Source organism: Thalassophryne amazonica, chromosome 1 (genome assembly GCF_902500255.1).
Source record: "Thalassophryne amazonica chromosome 1, fThaAma1.1, whole genome shotgun sequence".
In the NCBI taxonomy this organism is placed as follows: Eukaryota; Metazoa; Chordata; class Actinopteri; order Batrachoidiformes; family Batrachoididae; genus Thalassophryne; species Thalassophryne amazonica.
The window spans coordinates 46809948-46833207 of record NC_047103.1 but is presented as its reverse complement, the minus strand read 5'-3'; the positions used below and the strand labels follow the sequence as shown (position 1 = coordinate 46833207).

The 23260-nt window shown below is 42.5% G+C and overlaps 2 protein-coding genes across 2 annotated transcripts; one reads left to right on the top strand and one right to left on the bottom strand.

Moving 5' to 3' along the window:
- The first annotated feature begins 834 nt into the window (after nucleotides 1-834).
- Nucleotides 835-3815, top strand: pdx1 (pancreatic and duodenal homeobox 1). The gene is made up of 2 exons (XM_034169083.1): nucleotides 835-1351; nucleotides 3226-3815. The coding sequence occupies exons 1-2, from the start codon at nucleotides 913-915 to the stop codon at nucleotides 3612-3614; spliced, it is 828 nt and encodes a 275-aa protein (XP_034024974.1). The 5' UTR covers nucleotides 835-912; the 3' UTR covers nucleotides 3615-3815.
- Nucleotides 3816-5055: 1240 nt separating this feature from the next.
- Nucleotides 5056-12814, bottom strand: urad (ureidoimidazoline (2-oxo-4-hydroxy-4-carboxy-5-) decarboxylase). The gene is made up of 2 exons (XM_034169095.1): nucleotides 12606-12814; nucleotides 5056-5518 (listed from the first exon to the last, which is right to left on the bottom strand). Exons 1-2 carry the CDS (start codon nucleotides 12778-12780, stop codon nucleotides 5169-5171), a joined length of 525 nt encoding a protein of 174 aa, XP_034024986.1. The 5' UTR covers nucleotides 12781-12814; the 3' UTR covers nucleotides 5056-5168.
- Nucleotides 12815-23260: the final 10446 nt, after the last annotated feature.

Here is a 23260-nt window from a genome sequence, read left to right as displayed (position 1 = left end):
TTTTTTATAGAATAAGGGGTGGGGGTATTTATAAGCCTTGCTTCTGCCTACACCCTTTTGGCCACATGGGTACACTAAGTTGTTCTTTTTATGAGTTTTTGTTATTGATCTGTGTACCGAAGAAATAAAATTCATTCATTCAGACAAGTGAGCAACAAAGGTAGAAGCTGTAAATGGCCCCTATATAAATTTAGTAATATCACTGCAATATATTTTGTCAGTAATCAATAACTACATTATGCATTATTAAGTTTTGGAAATATGCTGTTTGAGTGAATTTACGTTTCCACTGAATGTGTCTTATTGCTATTGACACCCATATACTTACTTTTCAGCAAGTGATAGAAAAATGATTTCTGTCATGACTTCAATATGAGCACTCAGAGACTTGATTTCTAACAGTGATGGACTTGTGGTTGGAAAATAAGTGAACTTGGCCTTTAAAGCAATAGATACAGGTTGTTTTTTACAGACTGAAATCAGTACTTTTGGGGTTTTTATGTATAACCGCTGCGTTTGGACTATTTTTTTTTTTTTTTTTTTTTTTAGCTATGGCTTGTGTCTATTTTTATACGCTTGTGTTAATCTATATTCATTTATTGAAAAGGTGTACAAGATGACCCCTTTAACCTGCGTAAAAGTCAGTACATGTTGATTTATCAGGTAAAGGACTGCCAAGTAATAAAACACATTTTCTCCATGCATTGCAGTATTTGTTTGAGGAAAATAAAGGTTTTTTTCTTTCATGAGCTCGTGATGATTCAGTTTAACCGTTTTTCACGCATGTATGTCGGGTCGGGCTTTGGTCAGTTCTGTGTCGGTGCTGCAGTAGCCGGACAGGTGTGTTGTTTGCAGAGCAGCTCTGATTGAAACCGTGTTCAGCTCACCAATGGCCTGGCCCCGCACGGTCACATGGTGCAGAGGACACACCTGAGAGATCCACAGCAGCGCCACAAACAGGTGGATGTGCGCGCAGAACGGCCCACGAGCCGCTGGTCCCCGGCAGCCATGAACCGAGAAGATCAGTATTACTCCTCACAGCTGTTCAGAGACTCCTGCGCCTACCAGAGGCCGCAGGCGGAGGACTACAGCCCGCCTCCCTGCCTCTACATGAGCAGGCACTCCGTGTGCACTCCTCCGGCCGTGCACGGAGCCTTGGAGCAGGCCGGCTTCGCAGACATTTCTCCTGCCTATATGCGAGAAGATCCGGCGGTTTCTCCGCTCCATCACCTCCAGCAGGAGCAGCAGGTCCCACACGGAGCAGCGTTCGGAGGTGTGGGGGAGCACCCCCCATTCCCCTGGATGAAAACCACTAAATCCCACTCACACACCTGGAAGAGCCAGTGGTCAGGTAATTCCACGCAAGTATCATTCCGATCATCCACATGAATGACATTATTCTGTCTGTCTTTTGATTTCTGAATGACGTCACGTTCCCCACTTTTCTAGCCCACCTTGTCAGCAAAAGGCCGGAGAGGTTTAAACGTCACAAAAAAAAGGAGAAAAGAGAAAGAAAGCATTTTTACCGTTTTTGTCTTAATAAAATGTTATGTTTATTATGAATGATATGCGAACAATTATTTGTGATTAAAGTTTTCGCATCTTAAAAAAACGAATTATTTAAATTGATCACTTAAGCACTCGGATCGTCTGTTTCATTGTCTGTTTAAACAAATAATGACAATTCAAAAATCAAATAAATACAAGTAAAAGAACCCATTTTAGATTAAGAGCAACCTGATTACTCATATGATGTCTTTAAAAGTGAAAACAAAAACCCCAACAAAAAACAAAACAAAACTGGACAATTCGAATGAATTGATCAACATAATTTTATGAATTAATTTTACTATATATATATATATATATATATATATATATATATATATATATATATATATATATATATATATATATATATATATACTAGTAGAAATTACTTGACACTTTGAAGCTTTTTACTATTACAGTTGTCACTTTTGATTTTTTTAATTAATACTTGAGATTTTTGCCAATATGACTTGATAATTATCCAACAGTTAGTGTTTGACTTTTCCCCCCAGAAAGGTGAACTGTGGTCGACCACAGGGTTTGTTCTCATAAAACAGTCCTTAACTGACTAAATGAGGAACAATAAAGTCCCTAAAAATTACCGCCTTGCTTTGTTATTTGATTTGGAATGCATGATGTGGCAAAATTATAGTTCTTTTTCGTGACTTATTGTAGAGATAACTTTTTCAATATTATCGCAAGAATATTTGTGATTTATATTAGTACTGCAGTTTCTGAATCTTATACTGTAAAACAAAAAGGGGCAAAACAAGCAGACACAATATACTTTGGTATTTTCACAAATGCTGCTACATTTTTTAATTAAATTATCTGCAAGATAGTTGTGTAATATATTGTCTTCTTTATATTCCAAATGCTGCACTTTTTTTTCTTGGATAGTGATATATGTAAAATGTTTGTATGTTAGACCCTGCTTGAGTTCTTTGTAGGAAAGGATCACGATGTCAGCAAAAAATAACGAATAGTTATGCCAGTCATTTTATTTGCACCACTTTTTTTTTCTTTTGACACATTTTAGCAATTCACACATCAGAGAGATGCAGCGCTGTGCAAAGGTTTTAGGCACCCTATAATGTGATAATACTGTAGTGGTTTATGCCCCCCCCAAGAATGGGTCAACAGAAAATCTATGCAGAAATGTGCCAACATGGACAACAATCAAATATGAATAAAAAAGTAAAAGTAAAGAAACTATTAAGTTATTAAGTTCTGAACTTATTTTTTAAAATTGATTTGTTTGTATTCGCTTTTGGGTAGCTATATAACAAAGACAGCTGATAACTCAGTAATAACATGATTATAAAACCCTGATTAAAAAGATGAGAGTTTCTTCTAAGTTGCATGTAAAAGGAGTTATTTCTAAAGGTGAAAAGTCATTCACTTATATATAGTTACTCATAAATATGAGATATTTCCTTATTTTTGAAAGTTCTGCAACATCCCTAAATTATTGAACAGTGTCTGCCGATCTGTCTATTTATTACGATACATGTAGATATTTGTACAAAATAAGTACTACGATTTTTATTTTAATAAATGATACTTTTGTTAGATAAAACAAATAATTCTGACTCGATCTATGGAACTTTTTTTTTTTTTTTTTTTTTTTTTATGTTACTAGATAAATGAAGTTTTGTTGTTGTTGTTGTTAAGGGCCGTACGTGATGGCAGACACGGAGGAGAACAAGCGCACGAGGACGGCCTACACGCGCGCCCAGCTGCTGGAGCTGGAGAAGGAGTTCCTGTTTAACCGCTACATCTCGAGGCCGCGGCGCGTGGAGCTGGCACTGACCCTCAGCCTCACCGAGCGCCACATCAAGATCTGGTTCCAGAACCGGCGCATGAAGTGGAAGAAGGAGGAGGACCGCAGGAGGGCGAGGGGAGCCGACCCCGACCAGGACTCCTCCATCACCTCCGGGGATCAGGGGGAGGTCAGCGGCGGGGTCTCCTCCATTAACAGTACCGGGAACCACGCTACTCCTCCCGTTTCCCCGCTGCACGGACACTCCCTGTCCGCCTCCGGGGCCAGAGAGCCCGCCTAAAGACCCACGTGGACTAAATCACCTTTTATGACGTTTACTTATAAAGACTACTTGACTCCTTTTGGACGTCATCTCCTGTCAATAATCTGAAAAGGACTTCAGTGGTTTCGCATTCTTCTGGTTTGTCATAAATGTTGACAAAATGTAAAAGTCATGTGACTAAAAGTCTGTGTCAGTGTTCAGACGGATTCAAAAGTGGGACTTTTTTGCATTTTTCATCTCTCTAACAAATTTTGGCAGTGTTTATTACGAAATCCCCAAAACCAAAGGTGGATTAACACATGGGCCGGCCCAGGCATCGGTTTACTGGTACCAAGTAACATCGGACCCCAATACTGCAGTGACAGTCAGTGACCCACCACAACCTACTAGTTATTAACAGTGTAACTGCTATATTTTGAAAATCACCGGGACAGTGTTCTAACTGGAAATGAGGCACCTCAGGATAGTACAATATATATATTTTTTTCATGTTTATTAAAGCACAAATTAAAAATCAAACATTTTCAGGACCCTCCCCTAAAATATTTCATTAAAATATGTATATATATTTAAACATATTTTTAAAAAGTGCCTGAAAGGAATTGCTTTTTGTAAAAATATAATTGGGAAATATTTACCTGTGTTTGTAACCGGGCTTTAAGGGCTGAAACCAGAAAAGAAGAAGAAAAAAAAAAAAGGCAATTTGATTTTCAATGGGAAATATTTTTATTCCTGGTCTGGGGTGACCCTATTTTGTTTACCGAAAACCAGGACACTCGGCCCGCCACTGAGATACTCAAATGATACTTGAAGTTTACTAGATGCTCAAAGATGAAAAACAATGAAAACCAGGACATTTTCATCACATTCTAAAAACAACCCAGGACGGTCAGGACAGGGCGTGAAAACAGGACATGTGCTGGGAAAACAGGACGGTTGGTCTCCGTACTTGTGGCAAAAATATATATATATAAAAAAATAGATATTAATGTTCATGCATATAATTTAAAATGATCTGTTTTTATCAAGTGAGTAAAATTAAGTATTACAATTTTTCAAAAAGGGCAATAGCAGCTGTAATTGTAAAATTGAAAATATTACATGAAGGTATAATAAATATGGCACATTATTCAGCTGTCTACTTAAGCATCACTGGTTAAGTGGAGCTTCTGTTTATTGAATTAGGCATTTTAAAAACTTTAAGCACATTTTCAACTTTGTAATCTGTTTTCTGATGCAGCATCATCTCACAGACATGGTTTGATTATGTTTAATACTGGTTTTATTTCTAAGATAATTTTCTAATCTCATAAAGTCTAATCACAGGCAGCCCTTCTTACTTACTGTTTAACATCTCATGCATGATGTCATGTATGTCAGTTGCCAACTCAACAACTTTTGCTTTGAGGAACAGAGGTTAAAGGTCATACCATGGTGTTTTCGCCCCCAGCACACGGCCTCTAATTCACATATCTATTAAATAATTAATAACGTAATTAGAACAGACAGAAGCATCACAGGTGGACCAAAAATGGACACGTTTAATTTAAGCTCCATCCTGTTGTGTACAGTTTATAATTTGTTTGGTGCGTCAGTGAACATGAGTCCTTGCAGACGTAGACGGCATATCTTTTTCACCTCCTCAATGCCACGTGCCCTCTCCAGAGTGTGCTCATTGCCGAGGCGCTCTGACAGCTGCCGTAAAATGTTGGCCTTGTCGTTCATCCTGGCGCAGATGACAAATGGGAACCCAAAGCGCTTCTTGTACTCCTGGTTGAGCCGGGCCATACGTGAGGCTTCGGTGGAGTTCAGTGCATCCAGGCCGGCTTGTGTCTGCTCCTCATGTGACTCGTGGGTCAAGGTACCGCTTTGGAGGTCTCTGCCCGCGAGGTCAGGGTGACACCTGAGGATCCCCTCTTTACCTGGACATGTGATTAAATGGTTTTGGTGTCTGTATTCAATACAAACAAGGTTAAAAAGTAATATCAAGGAGCAGCTTTGACACTGTCAAGGGGAAACAGAATTTAAATGAAAATTATTATTATTATAACATTATTATTTAAAAATAAATTATTTTAAAAAGACCATGTTTGTTAAAAAGATAATAAACAGTGAAGTAGCTAATATTCTGTTTCCCCCTTCCTCATTTTCTGTTGTGTGAGTGATGATATTTTTGCCCAAAATACACCGTTTTCTTAAAGTTTTGCAGTTTCAACTACACACGCACGCGAGTGCGCACACACACCAACATAAATTTAGCCAATCAGTTAGAAGTACCTCAATCACAATTAGAAGAGGAATGATAGAATTTGCAGATGAGTAGACTAACTGCTGCTGTTGGATTGATAATACCTTTATTTGAGACTGGAGTCAAATCACATTGAGATCTTGGAGATCTCAATGTGTTCAAACCTTGCAAAAGTGGACACTTTTTTTTTTTTTTTTAGAAATAAGCTATTAAACACATTCAAAAAATTACTGTTTTATGTTTTTTGTGTGTTTGTTTTGAAATGGTTTATGTATTTTTCAATTGTTGCCATGTGGTGCTGTATTTTACGTATGTGCACCCTGGACATGGTCTCTGCATCCAGGAATCTTATGGCCCTCCAACTGACAGATAACCCTTTTTGGGGTTGGTAGTGGCCTTAGCACTTTGGCCTCCACAAAGGGAGGGAGAGAGAGAGAGAGAGAGAGAGAGAGAGAGAGAGAGAGAGAGAGAGAGAGAGAGAGAGAGAGAGAGAGAAAAGTATGACCCTTGTTTTTGCTCTCCATGGGAGTAACTGTGTCACTGCCTTCCATGAGAAGGTAGTGTACAGAATGAAGATGATGGGGCAAATCTGTTTGGAGCCTCATCTCTGGATAAAAAGAAACCACAAGAGAGCACCAAGGGTCTTGCCTTTGGAGGATGGCGGCTCATGTGGTGTTGTGGGGTTGACTGCTGTATGGCGAAGCCCAGGTGCAAAATTGAGGTTATACAGGTGGACGTCTGGAACATTCTTTCACTCAGCAAGGATGACCATCTTCCACTGCTGTCAAGGATGTCTGGAAAACTCCACACTGCAGTTCACTGTTAAACCGACCACTCCATTTTAATACAATAATTAAGTTAATGTAACTCAAACTTTGAAAAAAGTTAAAGTTACTCATTTCCATTAATTAAACTAAATAAAAAATGAATTGTTGTCATAACAACTCAGTTCCTTTAAATGCATTTAAAGTTGTGGGGCATTTAAGTGTTGTTGATGTATTTCCAGTGCATTCCATTCACTCATTTTAATTAGTTTATGTAACAGAGGCCAGCAGGTGTCACTGTGCATATGTAGTTAGTAAACCTCACTCCCAAAAGCTAAAAAGAATTCTCTGGTCAGAAGGCCAGAGCCCTGGGTTTTAGCCTTCTGGTTAGAGAGTCCAACTTCTATGCTGGAGATGGTGAGTTTGCGTCCCGAGGGGAGCGAATGGGCGGAGTCATAACAACACAATGCAGAGTCAACAAGTAAACCAAAGAATGCATCAAAAAATCTAATCCAAAATGTAAAGCAAATTTTTTAAGGCAGAAATTTGTCACTTTTTATTGAAAAACACAAACTACATTTATAAGTTTAATTTACTATAAATTTACTAAAACTTTAACAATTAAATTTTTGAAAATTATTTTATTTAAGTGGGCAAACTCAAATGGTTTAAGGCAATCGGTTTCCTCAAATGGTTTGAGTTCAACTAACTCATTGAGTTTTACAGTGTGGCTGTACTGTCTGAAATGCAAAGACTTGGAAGTGGCCACATCTCTGTGGGTGAATACACCTACTTTCGGTCTGATCGTCCCGACAGTTGACGTAAGGAGGGAGTGGCAGTCGCTATGATGACTGGGTTGAGCTCCTTCCGAGGGTGATGCATATCACCTGTCTTAATGGTCATATTCTGAGGTTCAAACTCAAGCTTTCATGTCTGTTGTCTGAGTTTATGCTCAGATTGCAGCGAGCGATGTCTCACTGAGAAACACTTTATATTCGCAGATACACTTGGTCATTGATAAATGCATCAGAGGTGACAGTTTATTGGTCATGGGTGATTTCAGTGCATCACTGGTGACAGTTCTGGCTATGAGGACTGCCCCGGTCCTCATGGATCTGGTAACTGTGGTGAAAATGGTTCAGTGTTCCTTCACATAGCAAAATCTCAGGGGCTACAAGTTGCTGGATCCCGGTTTCAACATCCAGACATACATTGCTGGACATGGTACTCTAATACCGACAGTGCTGTCAAGGACACTGATCATGTCTTTGTGGAAAAACACTGGTGAATTCTACAGAACTGTCAATTCTGACCACAGACTTGTGGTTTCCTTGATGATTTGGTTAAAGTCTCACAGACTGCTCAGTTCCCAACACCACAGGACTTGCACAAATGGACACAACTAGTGATCCAAATGCACGGTGGAAGTTCTTCAGCAGTGACACCTTGAATATTGCTGAGGATGATATTGGAGTTGCCAGTATTCATGGGAGGAAGTGTTTTTTTTAATTATAGGGCATTCTAAATATTATCCAGAAAAGTCATAGTGCACAGCTAGTATGGAAATTGTAGGCTGGGCAAGAAGGAGTTTATCAGAGGAATCTGTGATCAGATGATCATCTGTGGTAAAGTGACCTCTATCTCCTTACAGAGAAGTCAAAGCACTTTGTTCCTCCAAACCTACACTTGGCCATATTTATACAGGGTATGATACCAAAATACACTACACTTTGTGTTCTGAAAGTACAGGATCTCTTATATTTTCTACTGATATTGTTTTTAATCACATCAGACAACCTCAAAGCAAACATAAATCAGTCTCAGGCAACTAAAGAAAGACGCTCTCTGAGATCTTTAATAATATCCAGACCCGGATCAAATACAGATTTAAAATATATGTAAGGACTGAAACATTTTTCAAGTACTTTTAAGTACTTAATTTGATTGTTGGGTGATGAAAATGTATTTTAAAATAAAAGCCTGTTATTATTTGATGTATTTGGAAATATAGGTTGTTTATTAAGAATCTTTTTTTAATTGAAATAAAGTGTGCAGTTAGTTAGTATTTGAGTCCATGAATGTATTGTAAATACACACAGTAGATCATCAGCAATGTTTGACCCTCATCATTTTGATATTCTGAAGAATGAATTTCCAACATTCTCGAGAATGTTCAAGAACCCTTTGTGTCACAAGTGCTTTTGTTGCCAAGCATGATGGATGCAAAAATCTGATTTCAATCACCACAAGACCACACTGTAAACCTGAACAAGTTAGCAGAACTCAAAAATATTGAGGGAATCAATTGCCACAACATTTTTGAGTTCATAAATTTAAAAGTCAATTGTTCTCAGAACTTAAAGGTTTTGATTATATGCTAGTTGTACCTCATGATTACAATTAAATTAAAGTGTTCATTAAGTAAAATAAGTCTCTTCGACTGCTCCGTTGTTTTCAATCGGGGTCCCCACAGGAGAGCTGAAGTAGATCTGTATGTTAAGCTGACACAAGTTTTATACCGGACGCCCTTCCTGATGCAACTCCACATTCCATGGAGAAATGTGGCAGGGGCCCACCCCTGCCACATTTCTTCTGCACCCAAACCAAGCACACTAACCACTTGACCATCACCCCTGCTGAGGTATTCTGTAATTCAACTCAAATATTTTCATATAATTACTTAATTGTTTTAAGTTGTGCTTAAGTTCAAGTCAATCAAAAATTCAAAGTTTAATTTACTTAAAAAGCAAGACCATGTTATGCAAACTTGAAATAAATGAGTAGAATGTTTTCTTAAAACTTTGAGTTTACACTACTTACTGTTTTTAAATAATCTGAACATTCAGGTTGACAGTGTATGACTTATCATCACCCATCAAAGTAGGTTAAGCCTGGAATTTTGGGAACTGTAATCTATTACATGACAATATTTTAAGTGTATTTCCAAACATACATTTGAAACAGGAGCAGTCAGATTTTTTCTGATGTCTGCCAATCCGGATACGGATCACCTCCAAAATTCAGTAATCCTTCAAAGCCTATATAAAGGGAGATTTTGATCCAAAATCCAGATCTGGATCTGGATCACCTCCAAAATTCAGTGGAGTCTTCCATGCTCTAATATCTATCTGAAATGTGGTGAGAATCTGTGAAGTAGTATTTAAGTAATCCTTCAAAGACTGTATATAGCTTAACTTGATCCAGAATCTGGATCCGAATCCAGATCACGTCCAAAATGTAATGGGGTCTTTCATGTACATATATATATATATATATATATATATACATGTACATATGCATGTATATGTACATGTGTTGAAAATTTCATTAGAATCTGTGCAGTAGTTTTGATGTAATCCTGCTAAAAGTAATCCTTCAAAGCCTATATAAAGTGAAACTTGATCCAGAATTCAGATCTGAATCACCTCCAAGATTTAATGGGTTCTTCCATGCCCTAATATCTACCTGTGGTGAAAATTCCATCAAAATCAGTGCAGTAGTTTTGACATAATCCTGCAGACAGACAGACAAAAAAAAAAAATAAACGCTGATGATTTTATTATGTCTTTGGCGGACGTAACAAGTAGCGTTGCCTTTGATGTCCATCAGATCTATGCCCTAACCCTAAAAGTAAGTTAAGCCTGGAATCTTGGGAACTGTAGTCTATAAGATGATGATGTACAGTATTTTCAAAAATACATTTGAAACAGGTAGCAATGGCCTGAGGGTAACTTCAAATACAAATATATCTTTAGGTTTTGTGGACTTGTGACTGTATTTCTTGAGTTTTAGAATGTTGAAGTAAGTCCCTTCAGCCTCTCTCGTTTTCACATGGAGTTGCCACGGCAGATCCAAGGTGGATCCGCATATTGAACTGGCACATGTTTTACACCGGATGCCTTCCTGACGTAACTCCACATTACATGGAGAAATGTGGCAGGGGTGAGATTTGAACCAAGAACATTCCAGACTCAAACCTGGCACACAAACCATTTGGCCACCACCTCTGCAAAAAACTGCGAGCCAGCCAGGAGTCAAACCTAGAATCTTCTGAGCTGTAGTCAGATGCGTTATCCAGTGCACCATATTTTGTACATTTCTGTCCGGAAACTGTCACACCCTACTCACCTCATACCTCAACCACTTGCTCCCCATTTTCTACACTTAAATTCATACAAAATCCTTTCTGCAGGGATACATCTTAGAATATAACTGCTGTGAATCAACCGGAAACTAACATGTTACTTGTCTGATTTAGTACATACTGACAACTACACCTGCTTCTACTGTTCCACCATCCATCCATTATCCACAAACAATGCAGCAGATTGCAGTGTTCAGCAGGTGGAGGGCAGGTCTGTGGGGTATTACATAAGCAAAACAAAGTTGGTTTTATGATTATTTGTTTGCATCATAGTTCACATAGAAGATGAGAGCATTTATTGTTTTTGAGTTATCATGTTGATAATCTTCATGCATCCATTTATTCATTAAGTGTATTTTTAAGGGTACGTGTTTATCAAAGACAAAGATTAGGGAAAGTCGGAGCACAGTGGATCAGAAATGTTGTTTTGTGGCAGCATAAACACATTATGCATAGGTTTAGGTCATTCTATTGTGGACTTAATACAGCAAGTTATTGTTTATAAAGGTGTGTTATTTATGTCTCCCCAAGTGTAATTTGCAGGTGTTTAAAATTGATTTTAAAATTTATGATTCACTGTGCCCTGGACACTAATTCAGGGGGCACAGTGAATCAACCTAGAATATAATGAAAAAACACATGATCATAAAGATTTCTTCAAAATTATTAAATATATGCTGATGCATATACAAACTATAATCCAGCAAACCAGCTATGTAATGTGTGAGTGTCTTATATAGTGATAAAAGTCCTTTAGAAACTATTATAAATACAACTGTCATAATTTCTGTTCAAACATGAAAACAGTTGTTTATATACACAAATTATAGAAATAATTCATGGAAAAATAAATGTATAAGCATCAACAAGTAATATTTGTCATCCACTTGATACTGGGGCTTAGTAAATCACTTTCTAGACTGATTCACTGTGCCCCGATTCACTGCGCCCTGGGCGTATGTGACATTCAAGTCATGTTATCAAATAGCTGATAGTCTGGAGAAGACATAACACATGCTCATCGGTTGGATGGGGTAGTCTTCTAACTAATAACACTTTTTTGGGCCACCTTTCCTCTGTTGTGAGAAATAAATACAAAGACACTGACATCCACAAAATGTACTTTTGATAGGAAAAAACTGAATTCACTTGCCACTTAGTTTTACCTTTAATGTATACAACAACAAAACACTAATTTATAAGGGGGATGTCTTTATGCATAAAAATATGGCATAACTGCTGTAAATATATATGTACTTTTGCAGATATAGCTACTGATTCACCGTGCCCCGGTTTCCCCTACTGTCATGTAAGAGACGCATTTAGCAACATTTAACAAATATTTCTTTAAAATACTACTTGGAATTCTTTAAATAGTTGTTTTTTCAAAGAAAGTATTTTACAAATTAAAACCATTTGATTTATTTCAAAACACTTTAAATGCCTGTATTTTCAAAGACAAATATTTAAGTAGTATCTTTATTTGAACTACTGTAGGCCTCATAATATTTATTTGATTACCAAGTACATCAGCAGTTGAAATACTGAGCACACCTGGCTGACGTATTCCATGGCAACAATTTAATGATGTAATTATATGATTATGCACTTATAAACAGATAATCGTGAATCCATTCCATGTGTTAGATGAAGACACATCATGTATCAATAATAATCACTCAATAATCACTCAAATCAAAATCCATCATGCAGATGAGCTCAATGTTAATTTTAATGCATATGTTGTCACTGAATAATGGACATTTTATAATCATGGTCCTAAAGGTTGCAGTGTTTTTGACTCTGAATGACCCTTGAATTGTTGCACAGTTGTAATTAGATTTATTTTTCACCTGATTCTGGCAGTTGATCGATGAATTCATTGATAGCAGCCTCCAAAGCAGCCAGGCTCACAAAGGGATGTCTGGACCACACGGCAGCTGTTATTAAGGGACATTTCTCCACCACATTCCCAAAAATCTTCACAAAGTCCTCATAGGGAAGATTATTGACGGTGCTGATGTCCATGTTTGTGCCCGAGTGTCTTATCTTTGTCAAAGTTAAACCACCTTTAGTAGTAATGATCTTTGGACTTGCCACATTCCTGCTGCAGACACAGAAAGTCTGCAGGCTGGAGTCACTGCATACAGAAATGTTTACTGAAGGATAAACACAATATTGCAGCTTTTCCATCTTCTTAACTCTGTCGCCACCTAGCGCACAAAGAGTACCATTGCCTGTTGGATACAATTTTCTTATATTGTGTAAAATTTTTATTACAGGTGTGTCAGTGAATACTTGACAATGTAATAACATGAACAACCTTTTATGAAGCATTTATTAAAATAAGCAAAATTTTATTATGAATGATTAGCTGCATAAATGTATAAAACGTGTGTCTAATCTTTTGATTTTTTTTAATTTAACCTTTATTTAACCAGGTAAGTTATTAAGAAAAAAATTATTATTTACAATAACGACCTGGTGGATAGGGAAAAACACAGAGGTAAATCACAAAAGTGGATCATACAACACACTTTTACAGTATATACAACAGACTAGAATTAGTAAGAAACAATAACATTTACTTCATTTTAGCCAAAGCATGCACAAGTTCAGCCAGTAGATTCTTAAAAAACACGCATAAAAATTACTATAGACACAAATCTCATTCCAGTCTTTTTGTTGGGAAGGTGTCGTAGCACGGACCCACAACAGGGGGCGCTAAAGAACGGACAATGAATAAGCCAAAAAGTAACAATTTAATGTTGTGACAACACAACTAAACACACAAAAATTGTAAAGTCAATTAACACCAGTTGACGTGTGGGCAGGCTCGAAGATAGAAGACCCCCGACGAGAGAGAAGCCGCGTCCCACACGGCTTCCACCACCAACGGTCTGAAGAACACTGGAGCCGCCAAGTCCCGAGTCCCCAGGCGGCCTCTGTCTTCGGCTGTCGACCTTGGTACTGCTGGCAGAAAGCAAAGACAAGATGAGTGAGTGTGAGTCCGCACACTCAGTAATCCACAGTCTGCACACAGTTAGGAGGGAGCACCTCCACCTCCAATCACACACTCGTGCAGCTCCTGTTTAATCCACTTATCTGGTTTGGGGTGTGAGGCGAAGCCGTCGCTGTCACACCAAACGCCAATCCCACAGATAAGGAAAGCACCAGGAAAACGGCTGCAACAGAAGTTCAGATTATTACTCAACGTATGAGTCAGCAGAGAAAATTACCTCTTGGTAGTCGATTTCTCGGCGGGGAGGTGGAGTTGCAGTCCGGCTTATGTAGTGGTGTAGATGAGTGACAGCTGGTGCGATGAGTGACAGCTGTCACTTCTTCTGGGTCTGGCGCCCTCTCGTGCTTGGAGCCCGCACTCCAAGCAGGGCGCCCTCTGGTGGTGGTGGGCCAGCAGTACCTCCTCTTCAGCGGCCCACATAACACTTTTGCTGCAGCATAAGTAAAGGATAGTTTGTTAGGAAAGTGAATGAAATGGACCCATGTTAGGGGGGGGCGTAAAATGAACAGTCAATAGAATATTCAATAAATAACAATTTATTATGCAAGGTGCAACACAGAACCAAATTATGCTGAGTCCAATCAAACACAAAGTGACACGTAGGCAGGCCCGAGGGTAGGAGACGCCTATCCAGAGAAGAGCCAGGGCCCACGAGGTTCCACCGCCATCCGGAGGTCTGCAGCACCCCAAAACCGCCAAGTCCTGGTTCTCCTGGTGGCCACCGCCCAAGGCTGTCGGACCGGTACTGCTGGCAGTAACAGAGAAAGGTTAAATGTGGGTGTGGGTACACCCAGCAAACAGTCAGCAAAACACAGTTATCCTCTTGGAGGAATAAATCCAGATACTCCCAGAGTGCAGAGGAAAAACTGGAGGACGTGCAGTGTCAAAGGTTATACTCAGTAAGTCAGAAGTGAGGAGTGGAGACGCCAACTCCTCCAACTTCCACAAACTCGGCTACAAGCTGCAAGTATAAGTCACAACTGCAAAGACTTCAGTTACAATGAATGTGCGAATGGCACAAAACGGCTGAGATAGTTTACCTGTCGGGTAAGCTGATAACTCGGCAGAGTTGTGGTGTCCTTCCCAGGCTTTTATGGTGTGTGTAATGATGATGATGAACAACAGCTGATGACAGCCTCCAGGTGCGCCTCCAGGAGTACCAAAAAAGGGCCAGTGCGCCCTCCAGAGGCCCAAAGGTGCCAACATGGCAGGGCGCCATCTGGTGGTGGGCCAGCAGTACCTCCTCTCCGGCGGCCCACACAACAGGACCCCCCCCCCCCCCCAACGGGTGCCTCCTGGCGTCCGCCCCGGCTTGTCTGGGTGCTACCGGTAGAAGTCCGCTAGGAGGGTGGGGTCCAGAATGTAGCTCCGCTTCACCCAGGAGCGTTCCTCTGGGCCATATCCCTCCCAGTCTACCAGATATCGGTAACCCCGACCCCTCCGTCGAACATCGAGGAGTTTCTTCACCGTCCAGGCCGGTTCTCCATCGATGATTCGGGCAGGAGGCGGCGCCGGTCCAGGGGAGCAGAGGGCTGAGGTGTGGTATGGCTTGATGCGTGAGACATGAAACACCGGGTGAATCTGCAGTGAAGCAGGGAGTTGGAGCTTCACCGCGGCGGGCTGATCACCTTGATGATTCTGTAGGGACCAATGAAACGGTCAGTCAGTTTCGGGGAGTCCGTGTGTAGAGGGATGTTCTTGGTAGATAGCCAAACCTCCTGCTCTGGCTGGTAAGCATGGGCCGGGGCTCGTCGGCGATCTGCATGGTCCTTAGCCCGCGTCCGGCTTTCAGAAGAGCAGAGCGGGCTTTCTTCCACACCCAACGGCATCTCCTGAGGTGGGCCTGGACCGAGGGCACCTCGACCTTTCCTTCGACTGCCGGAAATAACAGGGGTTGATACCCCAGGCAGACCTCAAACGGGGAGAGGCCGGTTGCGGATGAAACTTGGCTATTATGTGCGTACTCGATCCAGGCCAGGTGGTGGCTCCAGGCCGTCGGGTGCACAGATGTGACACATTGGAGGGCTTGTTCCAGATCCTGGTTCGCCTGCTCCGCTTGACCGTTAGTATGAGGGTGGTACCCGGACGACAGGCTCACTGTGGCCCCCAGCTCCTTGCAAAAGCTCTTCCAGACCTGCGAGGAGAACTGAGGACCACGATCAGAGGCAATGTCTGTGGGGATACCATGCAGACGCACGATGTGGTAGACCAGGAGGTCTGCAGTCTCCTGGGCCGTCGGGAGCTTCGGGAGGGCCATGAAGTGGGCCGCCTTAGAAAACCGGTCCACTATTGTCAACACGACAGTCTTCTCCTGGGACGCAGGGAGGGCCGTAACGAAATCCAGGCCTATGTGGGACCAGGGGCGACGAGGTACGGGCAAAGGCTGGAGAAGCCCCTTCTCCACCTGATGTGCTGCCTTGCCCCTGGCGCAGGTGGTACAGGCCCGGATGTATTCCCAAGTGTCCGCTTCCACTGACGGTCACCAGAACCGCTGTTGGACCACTGCCACGGTCCTTTGCACCCCTGGATGACAGGAGAGCTTGGAACCGTGACAGAAGTCCAACACTGCAGTCCGAGCGTCTGGTGACACGTACAGTCTGTTGGTGGGTCCTCCTCCTGGGTCCGGTTGTCAGGTCAGGGCCTCCCTGACTACCCACTCCACGTCCCACGTGAGGGACCCGACAATAGTGGACTCCGGTAGGATAGTGTACGGTGGATCCAACAGCCTGTTCCTTGACTCCTCTTCATGCACCTGGGACAAGGCGTCAGACTGGATGTTCTTAGTCCCGGGGCAATAGGTGATGGTAAAGTTGAAGCGGCCAAAAAACAGTGACCACTGAGCCTGTCTGGGGTTCAACCGCTTGGCGGTCTGTATGTACTCCAGATTCTGGTGGTCGGTGAGAACCACGAATGGGACCACAGCTCCCTCCAACAAATGTCTCCACTCCTCAAGGGCCTCTTTCACTGCCAGGAATTCCCGATTGCCAACGTCATAGTTCCGTTCAGCAGGGTTCAACCTGCGGGAGAAGTAAGCACAAGGGTGGAGAACACCATCGGACTCCCTGCTCTGGGACAATACAGCTCCTATCCCTGAGTCAGAGGCATCCACTTCAACTACAAACTGGCGGCAAGGATCGGGCTGCACCAGAACTGGTGCAGTCGAAAACCAGTGTTTCAACTCCCTAAACATGGCTTCGCACCGATCCGACCAGGTGAAGGGGCCTTTAGTGGAGGTCAGGGCTGTAAGAGGGCTTGCTACCTGGCTGTAGCCCTTAATAAACCTCCTGTAGAAATTAGCGAACCCCAGGAACTGTTGAAGCTTCCTACGGTTCGTTGGTTGGGGCCAATCTCTCACCTCAGCTACCTTAGCCGGATCCGGTACTACGGAGTTGGAGGAGATTATAAACCCCAAGAAGGACAGAGAGGTGTGGTGGAACTCACACTTCTCTGCCTTCACAAACAACCGGTTCTCCAATAACCGCTCAAGGACCTGACAGACATGCCTGACATGAGTCTCAGAGTCCTGAGAAAAGATGAGGATGTCGACTAGGTAAACAAAGACAAATCGGTGCAGGAAATCCCGCAGAACATGTTTACCAAGGCTTGGAATGTGGCAGGGGCGTTAGTGAGGCCGAACGGCATGACCAGGTACTCAAAATGACCTAAGGGGGTGTTAAATGCCGTCTTCCACTCATCTCCCTTCCTGATCCGAACTAGGTGATAGGCATTCCTAAGATCCAGTTTAGTGAAAATTTTGGCTCCATGCAGGGGCGTGAACACTGAATCCAATAGAGGTAACAGATATCGATTGCAAACCGTAATCTCGTTCAGCCCTCTATAATCAATGCATGGATGGAGACCGCTGTCATTCTTGCCCACAAAAAAGAAACCTGGGATTAGCCCGGCAGCTAAAGAGTCCCGGATGTAGGTCTCCACTGATTCGCGCTCAGGTCCTGAGAGATTGTCCAGTCTGCTGGACGGATACTCAGTGCCTGGAATCAAATCAATGGCACAATCATACAGTCAATGTGGGGGCAGGGTGAGTGCCAGATCCTTGCTGAAGATGTCAGCAAGGTCATGATACTCAGCCGGCACCTCCGTGAGATTGGGGGGAACTCTGACCTCCTCTTTAACCTCATCACCAGGTGGCACCAAGGATCTCAAACACTCCCGGTGGCAGGTTTCGCTCCATTGAGCCACAACCCCAGATGGTCAATCAATCCGGGGATTGTGCTTAACCATCCATGGATAGCCCAAAATTATTCTGGAGGTAGAAGGTGTCACAAGGAACACAATCTCCTCCCTGTGATTCCCAGAGACAACCAAGGTTAAAGGCTGTGTCTGGAGTGTAATTTCTGGCATTAGGGTGCCATCTAGTGCCCGCACCTTTAATGGTGAAGGAACGGCCACCAGAGGGAGCCCTACAGCCTTAGCCCACCTACTGTCCAGTAGGTTCCCTTCCGATTCTGTGTCAATCGGTGCTGGAGCGGTAAGGGTTAAATCCCCACAGAGGATTGTGACTGGGAGTCGTGTGCATTTGTGCGGGACACCCATGTGGTTTGTATGGCTCACTCTTAGCCCAGTCTCTAAGGTTGAGCGTTGGCGTTTAACCACCTGGGGCCCCTTATTCTGTGCATGCTCATTCAAGCCACAGTAAACACACTCTCCACGTGCCAGCCTCCTTTGTTTTACTTTCACTTTGACCCTGCTCGTGTCCATAGCTTCGTCAGCAGGGGTAGCTGGTGCCACGCGGAAAGCCCTGGCTTTGGAGCAGGGAGAGGACGGTGCTACTTCAGACCTGGAAGGGAGAGGGACAGCGCGCACCCGGCTACGCCCTTCGTCTCTCTCCCGCTTGTATTCCTCTAACTGATTGTCTAGACGAATAACTAGATCGAGAAGCCCGTCTAAATCCCGCGGCTGATCCTTAGCCACCAGATGCTCCTTTAGGGCTGGAGACAGCCCATTTACAAAGGCGGCGCGGAGTGATACTGAATCCCAACCGGCCCTCGCTGCCGCAACACGGAAGTCGATTGCGTAATCAGCAGCACTCCGTCGCCCCTGTCTCACCGACAGCAGCATGTTTGAAGCGGACTCGCCTCTATTGGGATGATCGAACACTTGTCGAAACTCCCTTAAAAACTCAGTGTAAGTAGAGAGGATGCGTGAATCTCGTTCCCAGAGCGCCATAGCCCAGGCGTGTGCTCTGCCCCGAAGTACGTTAATTACGTAAGCCACCCGGCTGTGCTCCGACACGTACATAACAGGCCGTTGTGAAAAAACAAGCGCACACTGCATCAAAAAGTCCACGCACGTTTCAACACAACCACCATATGGTTCTGGGGGACTTATGTAAGCTTCGGATGAGGAGGGCGGGGGGGGGGCCTCTGAACGACCACTGGATAAACTCTGTTTGGCAGCAGATCCAATGGAGGGGGAGCGGCTGCAGCCGCACCTGACGCGCGCCTGTCTACCTGCGTGGTGAGAGCCTCCATCCTACGGCTGAGGTGAGTGTCCTGCTCGGTTAATAAATCCAACCGAGCAGTGAGGTTAGACAGAATGTGCCGCAGCTCACCCAGCGGTCCTCCCGGTGGATCCTGCACACTTTGCACTTCCATTGATTGGTCAATAGGTGGTATACGCCCCTCGGAGTCTATGACGTGGGTGAGTTATCCTGTTAGGAAAGTGAATGAAATGGACCCACGTTAGGGGGGGGCGTAAAATGAACGGTCAATAGAATATCCAATAAATAACAATTTATTATGCAAGGTGCAACACAGAACCAAATTATGCTGAGTCCAATCAGACACAAAGTGACACGTGGGCAGGCCCGAGGGTAGGAGACGCCTATCCAGAGAAAATTCGGGGCCCACAAGGTTCCACCGCCATCCGGAGGTCTGCAGCACCCCAAAATTGCCAAGTCCTGGTTCTCCTGGTGGCCACCGCCCGAGGCTGTCGGACCAGTACTGCTGGCAGTAACAGAGAAAGGTTAAACGTGGGTGTGGATACACCCAGCAAACAGTCAGCAAAACACAGTTATCCTCTTGGAGGAATAAATCCAGATACTCCCAGAGTGCAGAGGAAAAACTGGAGGATGTGCAGTGTCAAAGGTTATACTCAGTAAGTCAGAAGTGAGGAGTGGAGACGCCAACTCCTCCAACTTCCACAAACTCGGCTACAAGCTGCAAGTATAAGTCACAACTGCAAAGACTTCAGTTACAATGAATGTGCGAATGGCACAAAACGGCTGAGATAGTTTACCTGTCGGGTAAGCTGATAACTCGGCAGAGTTGTGGTGTCCTTCCCAGGCTTTTATGGTGTGTGTGATGATGATGATGAACAACAGCTGATGACAGCCTCCAGGTGCACCTCCAGGAGTACCAAAAAAGGGCCAGTGTGCCCTCCAGAGGCCCAAAGGTGCCAGCATGGCAGGGCGCCATCTGGTGGTGGGCCAGCAGTACCTCCTCTGCGGCGGCCCACACAACATAGTTCTTAATATTTTGATTTGATTTTAGGTACATTAAGCAAGATGAGTTGGGCTGTGTACAATATGGAGTTATATAAACTTGCAAGAAATTAGTAAGATAAGGTGGAGACAGACCTAATAGACATTTAGAAATAAACACATACCAGTGGAACTTCCTTTGGGTTTGTAAAGATGACCAGTAGAATACAGATTACAATGGTGTGTATGAAAAGAGGCATTTGTTATAAAACATAAGGCAGAGTGGTACATAACATCAAACTTATGCAATGAAGACTTAGGAGCTAGTCTGTATATTATGTCCCTGTAGTCAAATATAGGCACAGTTGTCATAAGGACCAATATTTTCTGAGCAGAGAAGGTGAAAGATGAATGCATGCGATAAAGAAAGGCAAGTTTAGACTTGATTTTTGATTGTAATCTATCAACGTGCTGCAAAAATGAGAGGCAACAGTCCAGCCAGATACCCAGGTATTTGTATTCAGAGACTTGTTCAATCATAGTGCCATTTAGTGTGGTAATGTTTGGAAGAGTCAATGATTTTAAAATACTTTTCCTTCCAAATCACATGACTTTCATTTTATTGGCATTCAGCACACGTTTCAAAGAAGGTACAGCCTGTAGGATTGTGTTGAAGCTCGCCTGAACTGAAGCTGCTACTGCCTCTGGGGATGGGCCGGACGTATACAAGATAGTATCATCTGCATAGAGGTGTATGGATAGGCATGGACTGGCTGTGGGCCGATGCATATTTTGGGCCGGGGCTGTCATAATTTTATATATATATATATATATATATATATATATATATATATATATATATATATATATATATATAGTTGCGTCAGGAAGGGCATCCAGCATTAAACTTGCGCCAAATACCAATGCGGATCTGGCTGTATCCGCTCTAGCGGTCCCGAACAAAACGGGAACAGCTGAAAGGACAACAACATCATTTAAATACAAATTATTTTTTAAAAAAGACCACGTTTTGTAAAAGATAATATAACAGTGTTAGGTTCCTGTCTCTCAGTCAGTCAGTCTCTCTCTCTCGTCACCTGTCATTTCTTTGTCTAAAGTTAGTCCTGTGTGCTGTCAGTCTTGTCTTCCTATTGCACCTTCCCCTTTAATGTGTGGTTTTAGTTTTGTCTCCCAGCCCACCGTCGTACTTCCTGTAGTTTCCCCTCCTGTCTCCTGCTCGTGTGTTAAAGTTCTAGTGTGCTATTGGTTTTCCTTTTGAGTTTGTGTGTTTATTCTTAGTATTTCGTTATGGCTCTTAGTTGGTGTTACTTGTTGTCATTTCTTTCTGTGTAGTCGAGTATCTGTCGCCACCTTGTGGTTAGTTTTATTATCCCATGTACCTGCCACACTGGTTGTAAAGCTTGCACTCTGTTGCCCTCTGGTGTCCCCTGTTCGTTACTACATGTATTTTGGTCGCCTATGAGTACACGCTGTTCACTCTTGTTTGTCCTCGCGGGTTCATTGTTTGTTGTTGTGTCATGCGTGCGGGTCCTGTGTCACGTAGTGTTCCAGCCGTTTTAAGTGACCAGTGTGGTTTTCTTTGTTTACTTTTGGATTGAAGCTGTTTTTTGACTTTTGCACTTTTTGCATTGACTTCCTGCTGCCCATGTCCTGGATCCCCCCCTCACTTGATTTAAGGGTTAAAACTGTATTTTGTTGTATCTTCCCCTCATTTCTGAGTTTTTGGATTCTTTCACCCACAGTCTGGGTTGCAGTGTATTTTTTTTTAATTCCTCCTTATGGATTCCCCTCTCTGAGACTTTAAAGTAAGCTTTATTCTGTAGTTTTCTCCCCTCACTCCTCTTTTGGATTCTCTCACCCAGAGTGGGTGTTGTATTATTTTTGTTCATGACATCCCTTACCAAAAAGTAGTATATGCAAGTATGTTTCAAGTATACTTCTAGTTTACTTTTTATATACTTATCAGTACTATTTTTTGGTAAGGGATCCCTCACTTGGTCTTGGTGATTTGTTGCCTTTGGCTGTAAATAAATTATGTTTTTTGGAACTCATCTTTTGTGTTTGATTGAGCTGCATTCCCGGGGTTTTGAATTGTTGAATTCCTTGCTGCCAAGCGTAACACAACAGAGAAGTAGCTCCCTTCAGTTCCCTTCCTCATTCTCTGTTGTGTGAGCGATGATATTTTTGCCCAAAATAAACTGTTTTCTTAACCTCTTGCAGGTTCACACAACATAAATTTAGCCAATCAGTTAGAAAGTACCTCAGTCACAATTAGAAGAGGAATGACAGAATTCGCAGATGAACATACTAACAGAATGATAGAATTGGATTGATAATACATTGGAAGTCCAGTTTGAGCCTGAACTTTCCATTTTCATAGTCAAAAATTCATGGTGATCTTAATGTGTTCAGTATTTACAAACGTGGGCACTTGCACAACCTTAGAAATAAGATATTGAACACATAAAAAATTATTTTGTTTTATGTGTGTGTGGTTTTTTTTTTTTAAACATTTATGTATTTCATTTTTACCCAAGGCCATCAAATATGGCCATCAGGTATTGCGAATACTTTGCATCTGTCCGTCCATTCGTCCATCTGTCTGTCTGTCTGTGCTCAGCATAAGTCCAGTCCTCTTACTACCACAGTCTTCAAATTCACAGGGAGCGTTCTTGGGACACAGACCTTGGGCAAGTTCAAAGATGACTAACCTTAATTTAAGGAGTTAAAAAGTCACATTCTGTGTGGTTTCATTGTTCTGTTTTTTTTTTTGTTTTGTTTTGTTTTTTGAGTGGCAGGGCTGACAGCCAATCAGAGTTTTAGGTTTTAGGGGGACCGTTCGGTCGGTGACACAGGCCCTGTATCGATTTTAAGGGCCTCAATGAAATTACTGTTAAGAAACGTTACCCCCTCCCGTTTAACACCCCCACCGGTCACTATGAATATTTGGTGAGACCGTTTGGTTTAACTAATGCTCCTGCCGTATTCCAGAACCTGGTCAGCGATGTCCTCTGAAATCTCCT